This window comes from Mixophyes fleayi, chromosome 9, assembly GCF_038048845.1.
Source record: "Mixophyes fleayi isolate aMixFle1 chromosome 9, aMixFle1.hap1, whole genome shotgun sequence".
NCBI lineage: Eukaryota > Metazoa > Chordata > Amphibia > Anura > Limnodynastidae > Mixophyes > Mixophyes fleayi.
In genome coordinates, this window is record NC_134410.1 from 24,210,918 (window position 1) to 24,237,507 (window position 26,590).

At 40.7% G+C, this 26,590-nt stretch overlaps 1 protein-coding gene across 2 annotated transcripts; it reads left to right on the top strand.

The window, feature by feature from the left end:
- The first annotated feature begins 2,745 nt into the window (after nucleotides 1-2,745).
- LOC142102236 (cytochrome P450 2A4-like) lies at nucleotides 2,746-25,153 on the top strand. Of its 2 annotated transcripts, XM_075186969.1 has the most exons (9): nucleotides 2,747-3,005; nucleotides 4,924-5,086; nucleotides 13,918-14,067; nucleotides 15,579-15,739; nucleotides 17,751-17,927; nucleotides 18,428-18,569; nucleotides 19,083-19,270; nucleotides 21,026-21,167; nucleotides 23,400-25,153. In XM_075186969.1, the coding sequence occupies exons 1-9, from the start codon at nucleotides 2,763-2,765 to the stop codon at nucleotides 23,582-23,584; spliced, it is 1,551 nt and encodes a 516-aa protein (XP_075043070.1). In that variant the 5' UTR covers nucleotides 2,747-2,762; the 3' UTR covers nucleotides 23,585-25,153. The 2 variants fall into 2 exon arrangements, with proteins under 2 accessions (XP_075043071.1, XP_075043070.1); XM_075186970.1 differs by lacking the exon at nucleotides 13,918-14,067 and having other exon boundaries at nucleotides 2,746-3,005.
- The last annotated feature ends 1,437 nt before the right edge of the window (nucleotides 25,154-26,590 follow it).

Genomic DNA, 26,590 nt, shown 5'->3' on the forward strand with positions numbered 1-26,590 from the left:
ATTTTATAGAATTATGTGAATAGATGTATTTATTCCCAGGATCCGAGAGTATGAGAATCATTTCTAATTATGTCAATGGATGTATAGTTGCATCTCAAGTATGTGTGTGACGATTATGTAGTATATCTAATGACTGATTGTTAATTTCTGTTGATTTCATGTATAACAATGTATATTGTATGTAACCATGTAATGTAATCTAAAAGTGTCACTTGCTAACTGACATGAGTTTAAACCTATGCAAGTGTCAATAACCTGTTGAAATTAACCATAACCAGGGCGAGATAGGTATCTCCAAGGAATTTGTAGTCCCAAAGTTGTAAACCATCTAGCTAAGCAGAAGGAGCATAGCTGAGAATTCAAGACCCTGTGAACATTCAAATCTCAGGACATCCCTAGCTCACTTCGAAAGCCCTGTGACATTTGGGAGTTCAATCGGAACTTATTGACAGCTACACTGCAAAGGTGGGGCGTGAGAGCTATGTGAAAAAGGGTTTAAAATCTTCTGCTTTAGACATTACTATGTGAATTTTCATGAGGGGATCTATCAAGACTGAAATGCCCCATCCTTCTCATTTGTGTTTCCTGACACACCAAGTTTTAACTAAGTAAGTAGTGACTCTGGTTTTATTTCCTATTTAATTTCTTAAAACTTACTTGTGCAACATATTGTATGTCTTGTTATTAATTTTTGTAAATAAGCCATTGAATAATTTTTCAGATTAATAAATAATCTAGCCAAATAAATTTAATCTAGCGTGTTCTCCGTAAATTTTTGTGGATTTATGAAGGCCAGGGAGGCTCATGCTATATATGTATGTGATTTAAGTGTGAAACATTAATAAGTGGTTTTGGTGAATGTAAGGACACCATAATAAATCCTTTGAAGCGGAAGAAAAGTGTATTTATTGCTAAGTGACCAAGGTGACACCAGTCACGGCCAGCTGTTCAGATTGCTGTATCTGGGACAGGATGGGCATACGTGACAACGTGGCATAGTGGTTAGCTTTGCTCTCTCACAGATCTGCAGTCATGGGTTCTAGTCTGACCACAACACCATCTGTGTGTAGTTTGTTTGTTCTCCCTATGTTCACATGTTTTTTCTCCCCAAAACAAACTGGTAGGTTAATGTTTGTATAGTAGAAAATCTTGACTTTAAGGATCATTGACTGATGTATATGATTTACTATAAAACACTGCATACTATGTCGTGCTATAATTGATCATAGTAATAATCTTTCCTGACTCATTGAAAAAGGTGCTGATTGCTTTAAAATATGAATTGTTCCTGATCTAAGCACTATTTTGTCCACCTCTCCTCTAGTAGATACTGCATGGTATGCTTTAAAATGTTATAAAATCATGGACCACGTACGTTTAAGCGCAGACTTTCAAAGACATAGAAGATGTTCAATATGGATATAGGCTCCTCCCACTTGATGATAAATGATTTTCCGTGTCTATAGGTGGGTATACCAGACCTATAACACACTCAAATGACACAAAACAGGGACAAAATAATAGTGCAATATGTTCACAACTTAGTAATGATAGTCCCAAAAGAAATCCCAAAGATAGATCTTCTATATTCATTCACTTTGTGCACGGAACAGAAACGACACCAAACAAAAATTCTGTGTTGTTCATATCCAACTCCCCCAATGATGTTATGCTTACAAGAATACAAATGGTATTGGGCATCTCATACATTCAGAGAAAATCTCCTTCACATCCCATCTCAGAGCGAACTCCACCGATTGAGTGATGCAAAAAATAATAATAAAACACAATCTGGTGCATTAACTTTTAAAAAACATGTTTATTGCATAACCAACATGTCATGCTTCACAGATTAAAACATGTATAAAAAGGTAATGTATGTATTCGTACCAGATTTTAGCTGTAATCATGCATGTATGATCAAACAACAATTGTATCAGATGAACGTCCAGCAACAGGAACACAAATCAGCTTAACCATACGCGTTTCGACTCAAGACAAGAGTCTTTCTCAAGGTATGCTTTAAGCCTTTACATGCTGACAACTATTACTACTTTATTATTTTATTACCGTTTGGATATTCTTGTATATTAGTTTTTTACCTGTCTGAAATTATTACTTTTAATTACATGTAAAAGGTCAAGTCTCCAGTAAAATACTATACAAAAATGGCTTTACTCCACCTGTTTGAACCCAGCTTTTCTTTGTAGTGCAAGATATCTGGATTTAGCAAGGCATTTGAAATTCTAGAACTCATTTTGAACATGCATTAGTGAGTTAAAATGTTTTTCACAATGCACCAAAAGCAGTTACATCTAGGATAGGTAGTTTGACTAACTCTGCTGTTGCTAAGTGATAAAAACCACAGATTGCTTACAGATGTTTGTTGGGGTGCTGAATAGATTTAAAATATGCAACAATACCACATTGCTCATTGAATAAGAAAAAGTATTAACTTTATGTTTCTAAACTTGTGCTTTCAGTGTTAATTAGTCGTGTGTACATTCTACATGCATGCACCTTTTACACCAACACAATAATTTACTGAGTATTATAAAAAAAAAACGTTGTGGCAAAGAGATATAATATTCCCTATTTTTTTGCTTCTTTATTGTTTTCACTCACATTTATACTAACAAATCCTCTGTAATATGAGCTACCTGATCAAGGCCAACACCTGAGGCCTGTTCCAGGAAAGCTTCCAACTGCAGTTCAGGAACCTCTACGCCCAGATTAAAACCTGTACACCTACATTACAGTGCATGGCACAGAAAGGAAAACAGTGCAGAGGATCCTCAGTTGCAGCTCCAGTGAATGGTAGAGACATGATTGACATTAACAGTGTGATGGTTGGCTTGGTGGGTTTTGTAACTTTTATGTTAGTTCTCTCATATGGAAAATATGCGTGGAGGAGAAAGAAGATGCCGCCTGGTCCAGTCCCCCTGCCCATTTTGGGGAACTTTCTACAGCTTCAGTCTGAGGGATTAGTGCCAAGCTTAATAAAGGTGAGTACAAGGTTAATATCATGTTATTATCTATTTTGAGGGGTTGCAGGGTTATGATTTCTACTGGGCCAATGCCTCCTATGACCAGAGTGTTTTAATGACAGTGATATGTCTAGTGGGTCAGTCCATCCTAGGACCATAGTGTACTAATGATAGTGACATGTCTATGGATTAGTCCTTCCTAGGACTAGAGTGTACTAAGACAATGACATATACAATGGGCCTGTCCCTTCTAAGACAGAATATACTAATGACAGTGATAAGTCTAATCAGTCAATCCCTCCTAAGACCATAGTGTACTAAAAACAATAACTTGTCTAATAAACCAATCCCTCCTGGGATCAAAGTGTGCTAATGTTAATGGGCCCTTTCATATTTTCATCATTTATTAGAGAGTTTAATAATTTACCATATTTATTAATATTATAATGGCTACCAGTAAAAGTTAACTATTTAGCAACCAAGCTGCACTGACAAACATAATCATAAAATGACAGTGTCAATCTCCCAGACACTTTTATTTCCTTTTAATATTTTGAATAAACACAACCACTACTTGGTTTTCACACACACAGTCACACAGGTCTGTGTATCTCATTGCCTTCACCTGGAACATGCTGCCTACAACATCTTAAGGAAGAAAAATAAATGGCTATAGTACTTGAGTAGTATTGTCTACATGTCTACATGTATATGATGTATTGTACACACCTAACTAAAGGATTTATTTAAAATAAATTTTATATATATATATATATATATATATATATATATATATATATATATATATATATATATATATTTAGCAAAGAGGCCTATTTTCCACACTTCTCATGCATAGAGATTGGTGTAGCCCTGGAAAGTCTGTAGGGGAAGACTACAAGGCTACATACAGGGGGGTAAACAACATGACATTATTTACTGGTGTCATCCTGAAGTTTTGGTGTTTATTGTGATGCAAACAATAAAGCACCTTTTAAGTTGAAGCAAGACTCTGTCTGTGTCAGTGTCAGAAGTGCTACAAGTGGTGTCAGAAATGCTACTAATATATTTAACATTTTGAGCAGTTGAGGATAAATACCTCCCAAATGTCCCATTTTTGATGGATTGTCCCAATTTAAAGGGACTGACCTGCTGGTCAGAATGTTTGTCTAGAGTAATTTTAAGAGGTATGTCCCCGCTGACTGTGGTGCGAGAAAGCCAAACTCCCTAGAGGCAGGTATCTCTGGTGTGTGGAAATTCAAGGGTGTTTTTAAGAGAGGGAAGGTGGAATAGGGGGGAGGGGTTACCTAGCACATAAGAAGGGCTTCACATGTCCCCGGGTGCATGACCATGCCCATTGTGACAGGGACACACCCCTAACATGACATGTACACACCCTTTGGAGGAGGCATGGTCACCTCCAAATTTTTTAATTTTACATTTTGGAATGTAGGTGGATGTAGTGCATGTATTGGCTGGAAATTACTGGTGCCGCATATTCTTAAGGCTATATGAAATAAACAAGTACACCATATATCAACATCTTTTATTTTATATTGCCTTAAGAATATGCAATACAATATTTTACTTGTCTATGTCAGTAAAAAAAGTTTTTAAAAAAACTATTTTATTTTAGTTTTTCTTAGCAAATTTTTTATTTGACATAAACAAGACTAATGATTTGCTTTAAGACAACATACGAATAAATTGCTGTCCAATTGGAATCCCAGGAGCCAGTCATCCAGTCTTATTTTGCGGCCCCAAGTGTCCTTACAACTCTCACAGCTAGAATTTCTTTACTAGCTAGTAACCCGCAAGCATGATAACATAAATAATTTCCTCTCCCTTCATGCAAATACTATGAATCCTTAAGTCTACTTTGATCTACAATGAGACATGTTTTCATTTCATAAAGATTTATCTGATACTTTCACAGCTGGCTGAAAAGTTTGGCCCCATTTATACTATTTACATGGGTTCCAGACCCACTGTAATTCTGACTGGATACCAAACTGTGAAGGAGGCACTAGTTGACATGGGGGATGCCTTTCTGAATCGAGGAAGTCTTCCCATATTTGATCGTATCTTTAATTATAGAGGTGAGTACTCAGACATTGAATTATAACTAAAAACAACATATTAATGAAAATCCAGCCTCATCAACACCAAGCATCTACATGATGCTCATTATAGTTATTAGAATGTTGTGTATTCTGTGTGGTCCATGGAGGTCTTCCATTCTGCTTTTCTTCAAGCATGACATTGCTATTTAATAAATCAGTTCAGCAGACTTCAGGAGAGACTGGTGCAGACATTCCTTAATTGTGTCTTCTACTATTGTCAACACATCCACTCCGTTCTTGGAAGTGATTAATTTTACATTATTATATTAAATACAGTGAATTACTTTGCTTTTCTGAAAATAAATGTAAAATCTAGTTAGAATACATTTCTATCCATTAACTTGCTGAAGAGAAACAGTAAATATAATTGTATGGTTCTTGATAATTTTATAATATACATATATGTAAGTTTATTATTTCATTTATGCATTCTTCATTTAGCGGAAATATCTGAACTTGCCCTACTAGGGTTGATTAGTTTTAAGTCTAGCATTTTTGACTTGCACATTAGCTATGATGGTAGTAGTAATCCCTGGCCTCATTGTAATATTTATTGCAGTGTGCTGGAGGACTCAGCTTACTTTGACAAAGAGGGCTTTACAGAATACTTCCAGTCCTGGGATGCACTCTTTGCAACATACATGCTTCTGCTGCCAAGTCTCCAAGCCAAATGTGATAAATATTGCATGCAGACAGAGATTTCCATCCTCTTTAGAGCCCAACTGAGTGAAACGTGTGAATAGTTCTTCCCCAGTTGTAGTCCTGCTGATGTGGTGCTGTGATGGGTGAGAGATATTGTCACACGCTGGGCTTTCAGTCTCTCTATCCAATGCCCAGCGCACTTACCTGCTCGCTGTGACCATTTTCTGATGATCCCAATCTTCCGCCGATCTCTTTATTTTCTCTGCTGCCCTTTCATCCGCCCTCTCTCAGGCACTCCCATTGTAAAAGGCACCCATGTGTCTGGTGCCTGTTCCTTGGGTCATCTACATGTTAGGTGCTGGATCTGCCTCCTGTTGCTCTCCACTACTCCATTGTAATGCTGCCTTCCACAGATTATTACACCTACCTGCTCTCCACCATTCTAGTGGTATTGCCCTGTCATCCGCAGGCTATTGCACCAGTTCTACACCATTCCAGTGGAATTCTCTGCTCTCCATAGACCAATCATACCTACTTTATAATACCTACTATCAGAGCCGGATTAACCTAATGGTCTTTGTGGGCTACAGCCCAAGGGCCTAGGGCAGCTGGGGGGCCCTATTAAATATTTTTATGTAATACTGCCTGCGATTGGGTTGGGGCGGCCTCCCATTCATTCTAGGTAGATGCAGCTAACAGCAAATCTGATGCTGTTAGCCGCCCTGCTGTCAGTTCGGGCGCGGTACACATCACACTGCTAGAGAGAAGGTCTTGTGAGACTATGACTCATAGTCACGCGTGATCTCACTAAGCAGCACAATGCCCACCGGTCCCACACAGACAGCAGGACAAGAAGAAAGAAGAGGAGGCTGCAGCGAGAGAACAAGAACAGGTAAGTACTGTATATATATCAGAGGGAAGGGGGCTTTCACAGTACCCTTAGCCCGGAGGCCTCCATTGCCTTAATTCGGCCCTGCCTACTATCAATTCCTGTAACGCCTCTTGCTCTTACCTTCTTTAGTAAGTTTCGCATAGTAGTCCCTAAGAGGGCTGCGAACTGCGGAGCAGAGGCCGCAAAGATAAAAACCTCCTTGCGGGGGGTCCCTGCTCCTCTGTAAGGGGTATCACCAAATTAGGCAGACCAAGGGTCCGATTACCATAGGAACCGTGACAGATATTATGAAAAGAGTGACAGTTGTTGAAAGAGAAGTGGAGACCTGTCAAGTGAAGAACTGTCACGTCTTAACCTGTACTATAATAAACATGAAAGTGCCTCTAGTCAATGTACAGCCTAAGTAGCAGCTTTTCTAAATTAAGGATTCAAAGTTGTGTCAATTTCCCCTTGACCATGTAGAAGTCAGAATACTGCACTTCAAATGTTACCACCATTGTTAATATAACAGAGGGATTGCATGAGACCGAGGTGATATAAACGCTGAGGGGGCTGGCAGTAGAAAAAGTACAGGCATACCAGGAGTTAAATTATCTGGGTGGTGGTAAGAATCTGAGTTACCAATCAGTGGAGTCTGAAGGGGAGGAGTTATGTTCCCAGAGGAGGCTTATAACATATAGGAAAAGGATATGACATCCTCTTGCCTCTGGAGTTGTTAGTGAGTGAGTATCTGCTCTCTGCTGTCCTGGTGAGTATTGCTTTATACTGTTTCATGCTGTTTTTTCGGTGTTATACTGTTATATCCTGTGTATACTGTGTAATTCTGTGTGATTACGTTTTATTGTGGTGCTTTTTCTTTTGTTCTTTATTCCTGTAGTCTGTGTTTTTTGCCTTTTTCTTTATATTTTCTCTTGGCCCTGCTTTCTTTGCTTTTCTCCCCTTTTCTCGTTTCCTATTTTTCCGGTTTTTCCACCCCCCCTCTTTCTTTCCTTTCCATTATCTCCCCCCTTTCTCCATCCTCAGACATGCTCCGTGCTAAACGGGTCCGGGTCCCCCCCCATCGCCTAATTGAGGCTTCTGTCTCCTCTGCTCCCCTCCCCAAGCGGCGAGCCCAGCTCCGGGACTCACCGCAGACTTTTCCCCCCGCCCCTCCCTCCGCGATGGCATCCGGCAGGCCGGGAACATCCGCCGTTACTGCGGCGGCAAAGAAAGTCTCTTGCGCATGCGCGCAGGCGAGCGCGTGGCCAGAGGAGTGCGCGTTTGGCCGCGCATGCGCTGTCAGGGGCTGGGGTCCCGGCAGCCATTTTAGTTACGGCCGCTCACGGAGCGCCGCCATTCCCACCGCTGCCACCAATGTTTCCGCTTCTGTTGATCCCCCCCCCCGCCGGGGACCAGGTGGTCCTTGCTGCGGAGGGGGGGAGGCTGCAGGCTCTGCCGTTTTTATCCAGGGGGCTGAAAATGTTGTAGTACCCTCCCCCACCATAACTTCTGGCTGTCAGCAGTCCCCTGCTGCAGCGTTCCCCCAGGCCACTGTAAATGTTCCCCCTGGTAGTTCCTCCCATATAACGGCACTGGTTTCTGCCCCCCTTCCTTCCCCCCTCATTTCATCCAGTCACATCCAGGTCCCTTCCGCTTCCTTTTCCCAGCCTCAGCAATTTCTGCTCCCATCTTTCCCCCCCTCCCTCCTCCCTCCTCTGGGTCTCCCTTTCCCCCTGGGGTTCCTTTCACTTCTCCCCCTCCTCCTCTGCTCCTATTCTCCAGTCCCGTGTCTGTTCCATTTCCCATTCCCCCTCCTGTTGCTGCAGTATGTGCCACACAGAGTCTAGATACCATTAGTTCAACGGGGACGGGCGCTTTATATCCAGGGGGGCACATGCCTTTTCCTCCCAAGCGCGACCCCGGAGCACCTATGGGGCAACCATGTATGTCTGGCCCCCCCGGGCCTAGTTATTATCCTCCATGGGCAATGGGGTATGGGCCGGGTCAGGTACCAATTACAGGCTTCCATCAGTTTCCCTTGCAGTGGCAAGGGTCTGGTTCGGTCAGAGGGCCGCAGGGTCAGGGGTTTCCGAATTTTCCGAATTTTCCTTTTCCGTACTCAAACCCACCTTGGGGGTTTGCCCCACCTTATCTTCCTCCTCCCTTGGCTTATGGGCCGTATTTCTCAGGTCCCGGCTGTCCGGGTAATGTTGTGCTAACATCAAGTGCTTCTTCCACAGGGGCCACCACCCTAGGGGCGGCAGGTTCGGAGGGGCTTCGGGTTCCCGCTTCCTCGCCGGCAGTGATGTTAGAGCCTAGCGACGTGCAGCTGATGTCTGGAGGGCCTGTTTTGGGGCAGGGTGCAGCGTCCTCCCTGGCCGGTCTTCGGGTCTTTCCCTGCACGGCGGCAACAAGTGTATGCAGTCGGCAGGCAAGTGCAGTGGTGGCGTCTAGCCAGAGTGTTAGTGATCGGAGTTTAGTATTGCCCGTGAGTGCGGGAACCGGGGGTCCCGGGCCGGAAAGCTCTTCTTCTGTTCCCCCATCTGCAGGTCCGCAGGGTCGTGCGAGACCGGGTCGGAGATCTGGGCGTGCTTCTTCCACGGAAGCCGCATCATTGGCACGGTGGGCCCATCATCTGGTGTGGAAGGAGGTGGCCGTGTATTGGGTGAGCATGCCAGCGGGGGGTCTGGTTTTAGCTCCAATCTAAGTTCTTCAGCCTCAGAGAGTGAGGTTCTGGCCGGGTCTGGGAGAGCAGACGCAAAGTTGGTGAGGCTCCTGAGGAGGAAGTTACAGAGTTCCCGCCGTAGGGCGGAGGTTGGAGGTGGGGGGCCTCGAGAGGATGGTGGTACCTCGGGAGGTGATGTTGTGCGCTGTGCTAATACAGCGGTCCTCCGTGATATCAGGAGCAGTGTGCGCAGTAAGATACGCGCTGGTCGTTTTGTGGACATGTTTGCCATCACGAAAAAGGCTAAGGATGGCTTAATAGCAGCACGATCACGCTCTGGCGTGGGAGAGGAAGCATATCGGAGTTTTCAGAGTTGGTTGGAGGGCTTCCTAGTTTTTGCTGCATGTTACCTGGAAACCAGGCCAGCTGAGCACATGAGCGTGATTAAGTACATATACTTAATACAGGGGATGTTTACCCGATCCAGGGGTACTATGTGGAGGCGGTACGATGAGGCCTTTCGGAGGAAGCAGGATGGAGTGTCATTGATGGATTTTGGGTGTAAGGATGTGGAGGTATGGTTGGATGTGACGCAGCCGAGGATTGCTGGTACTGATGTGAGCGTGGCAAGACAGAGGCAGCCCCCAGTGCGGTTTAGCCAGCCCTTTCAAGGGAAGTGTTTTGCTTTCAACGGGGGCCAATGTGAGAGAGGTGCGGCTTGCAGATTCAGACATGTGTGTTCAGCCTGCAGTGGGGGTCACCCAAGGAGAGAGTTCCCCAGGAGGAGCAGTCCTGCCACTACTGATAGAGCCGCCACCGGAGGCGCGACTCGGTAAGGCGGCATCGCCTATTATATTGGTCGAACTTGGGAAATGGCTGGGTTGGTACCCTGATAGGAGGGCTGCCGAGTTTTTATGGAATGGTTTCAATGTTGGGTTCATATTGCCGGTGACAGGTGTGGTGCAGACTGGTACGCCTCGGAATTTGAAATCAGCCTCGGAATTACCAATGGTAGTGCACGAGAAAGTGTGTAAGGAGGTGTCGTTGGGCAGAATGTGTGGCCCCTTTTTGGTTTCCCCGATTACTGATTTAGTTCTTTCCCCAATGGGAGTGGTGCCAAAGAAGGATGTGGGAAAGTTTAGTCTAATTAAGCATTTATCTCACCCGCAGGGCACATCTGTGAATGATGCGATTGCAGAGTCTGAATGTTCAGTTGGTTATCAGTCTTTTGAGGATGCCTTGTCGTTGGTGCAGCAATGTGGCGCCGGTGCGCTGTTAGCTAAATTGGACATTGAATCGGCTTTTAGGTTGTTGCCCCTGCATCCGTCTTCATTTCGGTATATGGGTTTTCGGTTGTCTGATGGGTTTTACGTGGATAAATGTTTACCTATGGGGTGTTCGGTGTCATGTGCATTTTTTGAATGTTTTAGCACTTTTCTCCACTGGTGTGTTGTGGCCGGGTCTGGGCATCAGAGTGTCGCCCACTACCTTGATGATTTTCTGTTCATTGGGCCAGCAGGTACGGCAGTGTGTCAGGATTTGTTGTTTTCTGCTCAGGCGCTGTTTAGAGTAATGGGAGTTCCGGTGGCAGCGGACAAGTCGGAAGGCCCGACTGTGAAATTGTCATACCTAGGCATTGAGATTGACACGGTTGCGGGTTGTTGTAGGCTTCCAGCAGAGAAGGTGGCTAAGCTTAGGGGTATAATTGAGACGGTCCAGGGTGAGTGTAAAGTGCAGTTGAGGCAGGTACAGTCACTGCTTGGTCTTTTTAATTTTGCTTGTAGAGTCAATCCCATGGGGAGGGTTTTTTGTCGGAAGCTAGAGAGGGCTACTGTTGGCATTACAAAGGCTAGGCATTTTGTGAGAATGTCCAAAGAAATTAGGGATGATTTGGCTATGTGGCTTTTGTTCTTGGAATGTTTTAACGGAGTTTGCTTGTGGCCCCTGCCTGGCGCCAATAACGTGGAGTTGCAATTGTTTACTGATGCTGCTGGGTCTTCCGGTTTTGGGGCTTACTTGGATGGGGAGTGGTGTGCAGCAGCTTGGCCAGGGACTTGGCGTCAGGAGGGCCTCACGAGGAATCTCTTACTGTTGGAGTTCCCCATCATTGTAGCTATAGAGCTGTGGGGTGTTGGTCTGGTTAATAGAAGTATATTGTTCTGGTGTGACAATTTGGGGGTAGTACATGCTATTAATAATCAGAGGGCCACCTCCCTTCTAGCTCTGAGGCTGTTGAGACATTTGGTTTATAGATGTCTGACTCTTAACATCACTTTTAGGGCTAGGCATGTACCGGGGGTAGATAATAGTATTGCGGATGCCTTGTCTAGGTTTGATTGGAATAAGTTTAGTTTGTTAGCCCCTCATGCGAATGTTAATGGTGTTTCATGCCCCGATTTTGTCTGGCAGATTATAAGGCCGGCATAGAAGAGCTCGCTAGGCGTTCAGTTGCACCTGGGACGTTAAAGAAATATCGGGAGGCTTGGTCGTCATGGGAGGGGTTTTGTGGATCTGATGAGGCTCTAGGTAAGACGAGGCGGCAGTGCATGCTCGCATATGTGTGGCACTGTTTTCAGGCGGGTAGATCTAAAACATATATGGTGTCTGCTTTGGCTGGTATTTCGTTTTTTCTGCAGGTTAAAGGTAGTCGGGATGTTACCAAACAGGCATTGGTGCGCAAGGTTTTAAGAGGTTGGTCTAGAATTTCCCCTCCATTAGAGGATAAACGTAGACCGATTGATAAGAGAATGCTGGTGAACCTTTTGAATGTTATCACGTTTGTGGCGACGGATGAGTTTGAGGCGGTTTTGTTTCGGCTGGCGTTCATTATGGCTTTCTTCGGGGCTTTTAGGATATGTGAGCTGGTAGCCTCGTCTAGGACGGCAGTTGATTCGGGCTTGCTGTTTAAGAATGTTGTGGTACAAGATGAGAGTATTGCTTGTAAAATTCATAGATCAAAGACAGATCCTTTGGGTAGGTGGAAGTGGGTCACTTTGCAGCGGAACCGGGATACAGCAGTTTGTCCAGTAGAATTGACAAGATGGTACAGGGATAGGTCTCCTGCTCCCGGTGATAATTGGCTTAGACATAGTGATGGTCTCCCCCTTACGAAGTTCCAATTTTCAGCAGTATTCAAGAGTTGCGTGGTTAAGCTTGGTTTGAGTGCATCGGACTATGGGACGCATTCCTTTATAATTCGGGCAGCTATGGTAGCGGCGGAAGAAGGTGTGTCGGATCAGAGCATTATGGCTTTAGGTAGATGGAGGTCTAAGTGTTTTAAGAGGTATGTGAGGCCAGCAGTGGCGTTATAGGCTTAGTCAGGGCGATGTAGTAAGGCTGACCCATGGCGTTGTGTTGCTTACCTTGTTCAAAGGGAGCACGGAGGGTTTTGCCATTTCTTTTCTCTGGGGGCCTGATTGGCGGTGGCACCCCGGAGTTTCCGGTTTTACCTCCGCATGGGTCACCCTGCGTCATGCGCGAATGTGGTGTATTCTTGTTTTTCCGTATTAATCATATTATGTTTTGTCATTTCATTTACATGCATTATTACTCCATATTGCAGGTGCACGTCAGGATGGGAGGAATATTTGGTTGGTCGGCCATTCATTTATTTTCTGGGCCGGTAAGAGCGGTCATGCTCATGATTTGAGCAAATTTCCCCGGGCAGAGTCATAAAGATGGATAGGTTAGGGGGAATGCGTTGGGCGTCTTTGTTGAATATCCTAAAAGACAATGAGAGTAGGTTTGGGCTCCCTTCAGTACTTATTATCCACCTTGGGGGGAATGACCTGGGTAAGGGGTCCAGTTTGGAGCTCATTGAGCAGATAAAATCTGATGTCGGGGCCATTAATTTACATTGGCCAACAGCCCGAATAGTTTGATCCGACATTATCCCTAGGCGGAATTGGAGAGGGGCGGTTAAGCCAGCTCGTATTGAGAAAGCTCGTGGAAAGGTAAATCGGGCGGTGAGGAAAATCTTTCAGGAAGTAGGCGGTGGTTGCATTAGTTATCCTTCCATAAGGGCGGTTTTGACGCAGTACTATAGGCCCGATGGTGTGCACTTGTCCGATCTGGGTATGCATATTTTATAGAGCAGATATTTGGTTTTCTTGTTTGGCTATGAGAGGTCAGTTGGTGGCGGGCTGAGGTTCCTGGTGGGGAACCTTAGCTGTGGCGGTAAGCAGCCCTATCAGCGGCCATTTTGTTACATTTAAGGCGTAGTAGGCACTCTCCCCTTAAAGGGATTGGGCAATTAGTCAGAATAGCCCTTCGGGGTTTAAGGGGCTCCGCTTAGGCGGGCGGGCCTCAGCTAATATGCAAAACAGGGGAGTTTGGCTTTTTACGCCTGGTTGGGTCCAAATTAGTTTAGACGGAATTTACATCTTGTAGGTGTGGCCTGGATGCTGATTGGTCTGTTTATATTGGCCACCAATTTTCCCCAGCAGGTTCGCTTTCAATAAATTCCTGACCTTTCAAACACCAATTCAAGTCTCTGTGTCTTTATTATAGTTGGTAAGTTTACTCTGGTAAAGGTAAAAATGGTATTATATATGGTCCACCATAAGCAGCTTATAGGATTTACAAGTAAAATACTGAAAAAAAAAAAATCATTAATGTCTGCTGTTTTAGGGTTAACCTTTATCAATGGAGATTCCTGGAAGCAGTTAAGACAATTTTCTCTTATGACCCTAAAGGATTTTGGAATGGGTAAGAAGAGCTTAGAAGAACCCATACAGGCCGAAGCACAGCATCTTGTCGAACACTTCATCAGCTTAAATGGTGGGTGTTTGTCCAAAAAGGTCTTCTATCAATGTAGAGGTTACCTATACCTCCTGACTCTCTTGATATAGACAGGACAACTTAATTTGAGAGGACTGTGTCACTGTCTTGCTGATCAAAATTATTGTCTCGATTCCAGGACAGTTGGGAGATATGTCCTGCTAATGCATGTTGCACCTACCTGCTGCTGAGGCATATGGCATTGAAAGGGTGTTTTATGGGAGAGGGAAGTGGCCCAGCACTTTTGAAGCACTATTCACTTGGGGGTCACGCACCCTTTTCATGTCACGATTTGAAATGTCCAGAGGTTGGGAGGTATGATTGAACCCTTTTGCAAATGAATAATTACAAATCTTTAAAACATTTAAAGCTGTAGATAATTCAGGTGTCATGATGTGAGTATATTTGATTGAAATCTGTTGGTTGTTAAGAATGCAGAATTTAGGAACATATTTTTAAAAGGATGAAAATCCCTATGACCGGTAAAAATGGGTGCTTTCACTGATAATCAAAAGATAATGAAAAAACGTAATCTTTCAATAAAGTCTCTTTCAATGATAACATTTAAAAATAAATTTTTTAGCTATTGTTTTACAATCAATTGAGACCATATATATGTGTGTGTGTGTGTGTTGAATATCATAAAGTAGTGATAAGTTATGTCATAATGCCGATCTTTTTTCTCTCCTTTGGGAGATCTGGTAGGGAGGTGAAGTGCGTACCGAGCAAGAGATGAGTGATTTTTTTTAATGGCGCAGCGATAAAAAAATCAGCCTTATCGCCACATATTGGTAAAAGAGCTTCTTAGTCATAAGAAAAGGCAGTGCACAAAATAAGCAGATTGAAAATAGTTAGAGACAGGCTGAGTTCGGTACACTGAATAAGCACACCGCTAATAGTTAGGAGCAGGTTGTGTTTGGTACAATTTATAAATCGATATTAAAGATCAGCAGGAGCAGAACAAACACAATACTCAAGCAAATTGTTTAACAAGAAATAGTTCTTTATATGCCCAAACAGTAAGCAAGATGGATTCTTCTGAGGCAATATTGGCCATCTTAGTTATGAGTAAGTTCATTTGCAGTGTTGGTGTCTGGAGATGGAATTATCATAGTCAATTTCTATCAGCAGGGCAAATTATGGACATATGCTAAAGTGATCCATGTGTGCACTATAAGAAACTGTAGCTATTTATTAAACACTTTGACAAAGTGGCTGTGAATCGATCTGTCACATAGGAATACATAGAGCCGGGGCCACATATTCGTCTATTTTTTTTTATACAGAAGTATATTTTAAAATCATCACTAAAATCATTGCAACTGATTTCACCTTGGTTACCTTTCTCAGATTTTACAATCAGCCTATTCATTAAGAATTGATGAAAGTACATGAAGCCTTAGTAATGTCTGATTCCTACTGATATTGATTCATTCTCATGAATAGTGCATACACAATAATGGTGAAAACTCACCACTGTTTCTTTAATTACACTTTTTCCACCTCTTTAGAGCAACCATTTGACCCCAGCACCACTCTGACCTGTGCTTCCTCTAATATTTCTTCCAATATACTGATGGGAACACGCCATGACTACAATGATAAGAAGTGGATGAAAATTCTCGAAGACTCATGCCAGGCTTTTCATATCGTTTCATCAATTTGGGGTCAGGTGAGGAGGACAAATGTATTGTATTTACCTTCATTGACTTTAAAGATCTCGAGCTAAAAATAAAATTGATGACATTTACAATGCAGTAAATCTAAAATGTTTGACTACAAAATTCATTTGTCCTCTCCAAATCACCCTTTATCTCTGCTAAGGCAAGACCGCACAAAAGAGCAAATACATTCTTAAATAAACTAGCACAGATGATCATTTCATGTGGTCATGTAGAAATTTAACAGGGAATCATATTGGTTAAAGCACCTCCATCTCTAGTGAGCGACAAACAGGATTTAAACCACATATATTGTATTTGCTTACAACTTTCAGATGGTTTTTGTCTAGCCTATTGTGTAACTAATGTTGGTTAACTAATGTTCCAGCATTCACTGACAGCCATGTGACAGCCATGGTGACTGTTGTTTATGATTGTTGAACCGCAGTCACCAGAATGTTCTTGCATGCACTGCCAGCCATTGACTGTAGAGCTTGTACTTCCATGAAAACAAATAAAGATGCAGATACAATTTCTTTTTAAGCATTTTTTTTACTGAAACCCTTTGTGCACCACACTAATATAAAATTAAGTCTCTCTTCATTCTTCATCATAATCTAATGTGAAGTTCTTTTGTATTTGTAATTTAATGTGAGAATAAAACTTAAAATTCAATGCAGCTCTCACTATGAGGACCCGTCATTGAAAGACTGTGACCTGAATGGATCGGGACCTCCCTTAGCTGCAAGCCAATCGCAAGTGGTTAGTGTGGGAAAATGCAGCTAATGGAACTCTTGTTAACTCCAGGCCCTAGTGTTTAAATGGTAGGCACATAGTTGTGTTGGCATTCATTTGGTTCCTATTGGATTACAAGGACTGGAGAACTTCCCCTTTTTTCAAGAACAAATAAAGATTTGGGGAGTGTTTTTTTAAATGTAAACTTTATTTTAAAATGTGTTTGTTGGTTATATTTCCTCTCCCTATACACATTTGTAATAATGGGCAGGGATCCATTATATCAAGACTACTGAGGTGGCAATGTTGCCACTATAGAGTTTCCAATTTTATTCATCATCACAGACCCCACAGCTCAGGGAGCCTAGCATGATCCACAGCATTTTTAAGCACAGGGCTGGTAGTCTCTGGGAGGATGGGTGTGCTGTTTTGTACACACCCTCTTCCTACAGAGGACACAAACCTGCGTTGAACAATCTGGAGTCAATCTCCACTATGCAAAGGGAAAATAATGTTCATGCTTTCCCTGTTATAGTGGAAACCACCCCAAGCTGTCTCTCTGTGGGTTTAGTTGAGGATTTTGAGTATAGGGCCACGCTGCATAATGTTATTTATTCAGATTAAGAGCCTGATTCATCAAAAGGCTAAAAGCCAAATTTCCGGTGCTAATGGGTGTTCTCAGGCGCAATAGGGCCTATTTTGATTCATATATTAAGGGAATTGCCTCTGGCACTAACTCCATTATCTCTTGCTATAACCCTAATGGATTTTTTGTTTGTACTGTAGAATTTAAAGAAATGCTTGAGCGGGATTTGAGTGAATTAGAACTGATGCCTTCTGAATAATTTTGTTTAGTGTACTGAAAGCTTCTTGTGCTGACTATCAAAAAGAAACTCTTATGAGTCAATTGAGAAATGGGCTGAATGGTCTTGGAAAAGTTCTTAAACTTTTTTGATTGTAATTAGCAAATCCCAGGAACCACTGAACAGACTTTCATCACATGGGAGTTATTCATGAATTATAACAACAACATAGAATCTTTGACATTCATCTGAACTTCAGAATCGGCAAATCGATTTGATCAACTCTATCTTTAATGCCTTTATATAATTTTAGCCCAGCTCATGCAGCCTTCAGTACATACAAAACCAACATGTGTCCAAACACAGCAATAGGAAAGTACAGGAAATATGTAATTTGTACACGTTTTTGTATTTGTAATTGTGTTCTATGTGTTTCTTGTTAATTCGTTAACTCGCTTTATAATCATTTCAATTCATTCTGCAGTTCTACGATATGTTTCCTAAAATCATGCCATATTTACCTGGACCCCACAGAAAAATATTTAGTCTTCTTAAACCCCTTGAAGATGTTGTGAAGGAGAGCATCAGGACACACCAGGAGACATTGGATCCAGCCTGTCCTCGAGACTTTATGGATTGTTTCCTCATCAGAATGAAACAGGTCAGACAATAAAGACAACAAAACAAATTAAGTTCATACTTATACACCAGCTTCTTTTTGTTATTTATTTAAACGCAGATTAGAGGACATGCAACATCAGCTCTTTTTTTTTCCTCAGGCAATTTCATAGAAGATTTCTTTGCAAAAACAATTTGTCCAGAAAACAATTCTGTCAAGGTTCAAACTGGTACATATTTGCTGAGTTTGAAAATTAGAACCAGTTTGATGGCCATAAATATGTTTGCAGTATAATCGGCATTTAACTTAATTTTAATTTGCGGATTGAAATCTGCTGCTCGCTTTCACGGTTCACATTCCCCATTAGTATTAAAAATAGTGTTCTTAAATATTTGAAACATTTTTTTACAATTTGAAATATCGAAAAATACCTTAATCACCAAAAAAGAATTTGTTAAACAAGCTTGAACATTTTCTTAAAGAGCTTGTTGGCAAAAGAGTGCTCAAATTAAATCTATACTGGCCTTTGTTTTTCTTCACAGGAAGAGAAGAATTTCGAAACATCTTTTGATATGGCAAACCTTAAATCAACAATATTTGATATGTTCTTAGGGGGAGCAGAGAGCACTTCAGTTACTGTAAACTTTGGTTTCCTGATACTTATAAAGTATCCTGAATTACAAGGTAAATCATTAGCCTGCAAAATCACATAATGAGAGTTATAACAATAGAGAACATTACAATTCAGTATGTGATACATTTAGGCATTATGATAATATACACTTTATATAACTGATCACACTCCTCTTATAATTCCTCCATTATATAACAATTTCCCATAATAAGTCCCCTAGTTGATGATATCACAACTCCGAATAACTTCTCCTATAATTGTTGCTGTTACCCTGTAACAGATCAAAGAACCCATCTCTGTTAGCCCTCACCAAACTGATTATATAACCCATTCCTATAACTCCATCCCTAACACCATTCACCATTCCCATTCCCTATAACTTCCTCCTTAACAGGGAGATCTTATAATATCAATCACTCCCAGGAGATATCTTGTATAAAGACAATTCTTTATAGATCAGATATATGTATATTTGGTTTACTAATAACAAGCATGCATTCTATAATGAAGATGAAAAAGACTGAAATAACAAAAATTGTCTGTCTAATTTGAATGAAACATAGATAAGCTGCATGAGGAGATTGATCAAGTCATTGGCCAAATACGGCAGCCTAGTGTGGAAGACAGAAACAAGATGCCATACATGAATGCTCTTTTACATGAGATTCAGAGATATAGTGATGTCTTTCCAATGGGTATTGTTCGATCGACCACCAGAGATGTGCCCTTTCATGGGTACTGCATTCCTAAGGTAACTCCAGCAAGTGTTAACATGTATAACATAATTTAAAAAATTAGTGTCTAATAATATTTAAGGGAATTTTACAATTTTTTGGCTATATCTCCATTTATAGTACACAGGTTCTGGAAAATGTTACCCACATTTTTATGCAGTGTTATATATATTGTTTTTCTATTGAAAAAACTATATTTTTGTTCACATAACATATATAATAAAACATACATATGACATGATACAGGCAACTGTTGTGTACTGAGTTGGGTCTCAGCTGAGATACAATACATCCAATACATAAATCAAACATACATTCTAAGATAATATATAATCTGCAGCACAATATACCATTTTATACAATGCATCATGCACTGCATTATTCAAACATTGCATCCCATAATTTTCACTATATTTCCTGGTGTGTGAAAAGGGAAGGGGTGGGAGGTGAGGTATGGTCCTGATGCTTTGTTCATCATCATCAATATTTATTTATATAGAGCTAACAAATTCCGTAGCGCTTTAGAATCGGGGTCAAAATGTTTATTCCAAACAGAGGCATAAAGGGTGAAAAAAGGGAAACAAAAGTGGATTAATCATCTCTGTCCTCAGGACAGTCTATGATGGTACAGTCTCTTCCACAGGCTGTGGAGAAGCTACCAACAATCCTAAACCAACATCATCATCTAAGCGCAAGACATTTCCTGTCAAATAAAAAAACATCCTATATATAACAACACAAAATGTCCAGTTCTTCTAGGTATCCCATTAGGTGTGTATTTCAGGATATCATTTATACGGATCATATAATGTAGGAATTTGTATGTTATCCACATGTTTGTTTTCTCCGGATACTCTATTTTTCTCCCACACTCCAAACACATGTGACAAAATGAATGTGTGTGTGTGTGTGTGTGTGTGTGTGTGTGTGTGTGTGTTAGGGAATTTATACTGTAAGCTCCAATGGGGCAGGGATTGATGTGACAAATATTCTCTGTACAGTTCTAGCACGATATAAATAATTGGTGATGATATAGTATGAAAGGCTGTTTCTGGACAGAAAACATCTGAGTCCAATTTTCAGGGCATTAAAACAGAGTCTCTGAGAAAGTACACTCCCAGAAGAGGTGCAAAGATGTTTCCTCATTGAAGAGGTACCATGGGCAATGTCTGTATCTATACACATTTCTGGAATCCATTAAAGTTCTAAATTGCAGGTCATCTTAGATTGGTCATCCACACTATGTTCTTATGCCTGTTGGTAGGCCTGCTGAAAACAACATTCTATGATACAGTGTTAACTGCATTAGCAGGAAACCTTGGAATTATCTCCATTGTGTTCTTAGTCCTGGTAGGCTTGTTGATAGTCTTTAGGTTCCTGCATATCTAGTTTACCCTCACTGTCCACTTTCACTTGGAGCCCAGTGTGAAGTAAAAGACTGTTCTTGCAATGTCTCTGCAGACTCCAGCAAAAGGAGGCTATATCTGACTCACATGCCACATAATGGAGAGAACCTTGTTTTGCAGCACTTTTCTTTCCTTTACGAATTAGAACTGCAGTAGTGGACTTTGTTGAGCAAATCTTGTGCCCAGTAAGGAAATATCCCTAATATTTATCTGCAAAGCACATCAATAATACTATTTATTACTGTCATTCTGTATTTATTATCGTGACAATAAATAGTAGCTATTTATTGTCACGCTGTAGTTAATCCTGAGAGCTGCATAGGTATAATTGTACATTAAATCACAGTTGTTTATTGTCTTTTTCAGGGGACAGATGTTCTTCCTGTGTTGACCACTGTATTACGAGACCCGTCACAGTTTGAATCTCCCGGAGACTTCAATATTAAACACTTCTTGGATGAGAGTGGCAAATTTAAGAAAAATAATGGATTTCTGCCTTTCTCTGCAGGTCTGAAACTAGTTTATCTATCTATCTATCTATCTATCTATCTATCTATCTATCAATCTCCTGTCTGCTGCCCTACCAACTTCAACATGTAACTGCTTATTCTGTCTGCGACCTATACTGACTTCTGCTTGTTACTAATCTTGTCCTTTTCAGCTGTCTGCCCAGACCTCAGTTTGGGACTTTCACAATTCTGCTAGCCGCCTACTCTGACTTTCTGTTTAGTGTTCAAATTTATTTTATTGTTCCTATTCTTGGTAAGCTTAGTTTATTATACTAATCTTTTTTTGTGGGGTTAGTCTCTTATATTCTGTTTGTGTCCATACATGTATAAACCTATACTGTTGCACAAAAGACCTGGGGGTAAAGGTCCGATTTTTTTCAACGTGTTAAAATCGCGGCAAATCACGGGTGATAAGAAGACATTACAAGCAGGACTTTTGGAATTACAAATGTATTTTAGGCATGTTCAAGCATAGACTTTGGGAATTACAAATTTATTTTGGACTTTGGTGACAGTCATTTTTGGATTGAAAGCTGCTGACAACAGAAGATAACTTCATTGGTGAGTATATTGGGGATTTATTATTTTTAATAAAAATATTTGGTGTAAATGAGGGTGTTTACTGTCATTATTGAGGGTTTATTATTTTTATTAAATGTTAGTGGTTTTAACGAGGGTGTTGTGGATTTGTAAACATTCTGGTTTGTGGAACTACAGGTCCCAGCCAGCTATGGGTGTCAGGACATGTTGGCACTTGTGGTTCTCCAAGTGCCAACATGCCCTGGCTGCCATGGGTATGCTGGTGCTTGTAGTTATACAAGTAGTAGCATGCCCACACTATTTAGGGCACCCGGGCTGGCTGGACCTTGTAGTTCCACAAAACAAAATGGCATCTGTTGTTTTTTTTAACACTTATATCGCCGTTATTGCCCTACACCCACTGCCCAGGGGTATAGGAAGAGCCCTAGTGCTATCAGCACTGGGCTGGGGGTCCCTAGATGGGTGGCCCGCTCGTTTTTTTGATCGGACCCCACTCCCTAGGGAATCCAGACCAGCGCTGAACAGCCTGTGGTTGGTTAGTCATTATGGCAGGGGGACCCCTGCCACCTGTCCCTCTGCTATAGTGCCACCAACCCCGGCTGATTTGCCTAGTGCTTGTTCCGTGAAAATAGGGGGGACCATACGCAAAATTTTTCCCCGATTTTCACGGAACCAGCAGTAGGCTGACAGCACTAGGGTTAATACCGTTTTTGTTTTTTTTACATTTATCTATTCTTTACTGTTTTGACAGCTGCCGGAGCTCCGGCAGCTGTATGACAGGGCAGTGTAACAGTGATGTGTTTATACAACACGCTGCTAGCAAGCAGCGTGTTGTATCTGGCGTTTTTTAAAGCAAACTCTCCTGAGTTTGCTTAATCGCAGCTTCATACATTTGAGACTTGTATAGCTACAGTGGCAAACAGTCTGGAGTTTGATCTCTAGCAATTTTGCAAGTAGCGATTTTGACAGAAGCACAACTCTGGCGATTTTACATGAAATCTCAGCTTCATACATCTGCGAGTTTCAACTCTCCCGAGAAAATAGCTGGATTTGCAAAATCGCACCTTGATACATTTACCTACTGGTAGCAACTGAGTACCGGTGAGCATATGGTGCTCCATGGAAAAGAGGGGCTGGTATATGTGAAGGCCTTACATATTTATATAGGTTTATTGTGATGCTGGTGCAAATATTACAGTTACCAAGATTCATATCCTAAAATACTAGCACAAAGAAAGAATGGCAAGCTGACACAAAGGATGTATAGGAAAATAATTTGCTTAACTTCAAAATATAAGGTTGTCACATGTAAATGATTTCACGGATATGTACATGGGTAATCCACTCCAAGCCTTCTGTCCTTCAGGTGGAATCATGCATCTTTGATAGAATGATGTTCCTTCACCTAGCAAAGAGATCCAAATAAATGTCTAACTTTACAGAGTGTTTATAGTGATTTCAGTCTGAATTGAAATAATTGAAACTATTTTTTTTTTTTTACATATAACTTTTATATTTCTTTACATAGAAGGGAGAGGTAGAAGTTAATATTTTGGTTGTTAGTGGTTAAGTCCATTCCAGATTACATTACCGTGAATAACTCATCTGTCATATCAACTTTGTTATTTTGTACTTTGCTTCATGAGTTTTTGATTATTATACTAACTTTTTATGCAATCTCATTATCACAGGAAAGAGGTCATGTGTTGCTGAAAGCTTGGTGCGCCTGCAACTCTTCATTTTCTTCACCGTGATCCTGCAAAAGTTCACCATGAAGTCTATAATGGACCCCAAGGATCTTGATATTTCTCCTACAGAAAGTGGCTTGGAAAATCTTCCTCCGGTCCACAAATTCATTTTCATTTCTCGTGTGTAAGAAGGGCATGTGAACAGTTGCAATTTGGGCTTATTCATTTCAAACAATGAAAATTTTGGAGGTACGCACACCAATAGTCCTAGGTGCTTGGATCAGCTAATTCCAGTTCTGTAATTACAATTTTAAAGACTTTGCATCACATGGAATATCTTGAGAATTGCGCATGTGTGTGTATATATATATATATATATATATATATATATATATATATATATATATATATAAATATATGCAACTCTCAAGACATTCCATGTGATGCAGAGTATATAGGATAGATAGTAGATAGCATAGATTTATTTTTAAGAGCAATAAACACCTTATTTGGGTTATCCTGGTGAAAGAGTTTGTTACACCAAACTATCTGTTCTGCATATATATGTATAAGTTGGTAAATGACCGTCAATGATTTTTTTTATAGCATTTGAAGGTTTTAAGATGTGTAAAACATCCAATAGCGAGTGCTAAATCAGCTGTGGTCCAGCCACTCTCTTTGATTTGCCCCTCTATCAAGGGTCTGCACAAGCCAAGGGAATCAAACTTGTGGAGTAATTTCATTCCCTGAACAATAAAGAGTGGTTGGCACACTGATTTTGTAATGCAGTGTAGAAATTAGATTTCCTTTAATGGAGCAAGATTATTGCAATGAGAAAAAAGTTGTGGAGTAGGTGCATTCCTATTGGACGGAGTGGCACTCACTCATTTGTGTCCCGCAAAAGGACTTGACTTCTGAGCCACCTTGTCCTAAACTTTTAGTGGGACCCATTTTGTGCCTCCATGATACACTACTTTGCCTAAGAAGCTTGAGTGCTTTTTTAAAAATAATATAGGAAATATTGGTAATATCCAACAGAGTAGTGAAATAAAAAAATTAACTATATATATATATATATATATATATATATATATATATATATATATATATATATATATATATTCATGATAAATATCTCATACATACTGATCACTATACACAAGTAAAACTGACATCGCACAGATTCATACTGATCAAAATACTGATCACTGTACATATTGTAGGTCATGCTGATATCACACACCTGACATACACTGATCAATATACACAGGTCTTACTGACATCACACACCTGATACAAACTGATAACTATACACAGGTTACACTTCATTTAATAATTTAATGATAACTCTTTCTAGAACATTAGAGGTATGTTACATCCCACTAACAATTAACAATGATGATTATCTACTCAATATAGTGAGGCAGATGATATTGTAAGGATCTCTCAATATAGAGTGCTTTTGTGTCTTTTTTTTAACTTTACTGGCTATGCAATAAAGTTAGATTATATTTCTCTTTTTTCTTTTGTTAATGTATATATATTTTCTTATTTTTTTTATGTAACCAATGCATCTTTCAATAAAAGCTAAAAAATAATTTGTGTGCTTGCTGCACTTGAACATTTGCATGCCTATAGAGGATAATTGTAGTTTGCATGAGTAACCCTTTGTTTGCTCAAGTACAATGTATGGTGAATTTTATGGACACCAATTGAAATGGAGGAGCCACTCTGAAATAAACCCTATCCAGATGTCATTCCATGGATTCAGTTATTCTCTATTTAAGCAAGTGGGGAGGCCATGTGTCCAATCAAGAGATGGCACTGCTGAACGAGTCCCCCAGAAGACCTACCATAAGCTGTTTATGACATTGTGAACAAGGCAGGCAGCATTCAGGTGTGGAGTATGGCATAAAAATAAATAAATTATAAAATTTCCAAAGAGCAAATGCAGGATCCTGCATAGTTGCACAACTTGTATCCACGGGTGCCCATATAATTAACAAGTACCCAAAGTATTAACCCTTTCATTTCTAGGTTGCATGTTGGTTAGAAATATTTTAAAAACTGTAATGTGTTTTATTTAATTTTGAGTTCACTGTCAACACATTGACTGTAACAAACAATGCACAGTGACAGCTGGCTGGCACTTCCTGACCTCTGTTCTGCATTGAATTCAACATATAGAACATGTATCGTCTATTAAGGAATGTAGTAAAAAACAAAATAACTGAAGTAAGCTGATAAAATCAGCTTTATGTTTCACAGTAAGCTCCTCCCATGCTGAGAATTGTATTACAGGATGCCTCACGGTTTGAATCTTCTGCAGCATTAAATATCAAATACTTCTCTGTCTATTTGTAATAAGGCATGTTTGCCTTTTCGTTTGGCATCCAGTTATCACTGCTGTTGATTTTTAACTTTTAACTATGCCTCACTGTGTACTTCAGTATAAGTAATTGTGTTACCTTGCAGTTGGAAGGGTAAAAACAATGGGCCTGATGCCGAGTTGGAAAAATAGTGTATTGACACCCATCTACTGAGTTGTAGATATCTTATGTTAGGGTAATTTACCTCTCCTTTATCGAGTCCCTTCAGATATCAGTGAGATAAGATGCTGGTTAACCAGGAGATCAGTAATCAAGACACAGACATGCCAATGTCAAGATGGATACTGAGCTATGCTCGTTTATTAGTGGGTTACATTTAAACATGAAAAAGCGTTTGATCTGGTTATAGGATAGAAGCACATGATTGATATTTTCCTGAGTAAATATAAATCTACTGCCAAAGCTCGATAGTTCTCTTCGTGTGACTTTTATGATTTCTTCTTATCAGCTTCCGCTGGTGCCAGTACTCCCAATATCACCATCCATTCTCTCCTGTCCTATGCCTTCATCTGGGGTCCTTGAGATAGTTTAAGGCTTGAGCTGGTTTTTCTGCTGATTATGCTGAATGGTTTTTTTAAGGCAATACCAACATTTTTAACTCCTTCACATATCATTATTACCACTAATGCTGAGGAACCTAAAGGTTCCTCCACACTTATATTGTCCAGCTTTGCACCTGTAGCATATATGCCAGGTTTACATAATTTTTCCACCAGCCATACATACACCCATATACGCATACACCCAGGGTATTTTAGCCCGGGAGGCAAGACTCAACTCAGCAGTCCATTAGGAATATTTTAA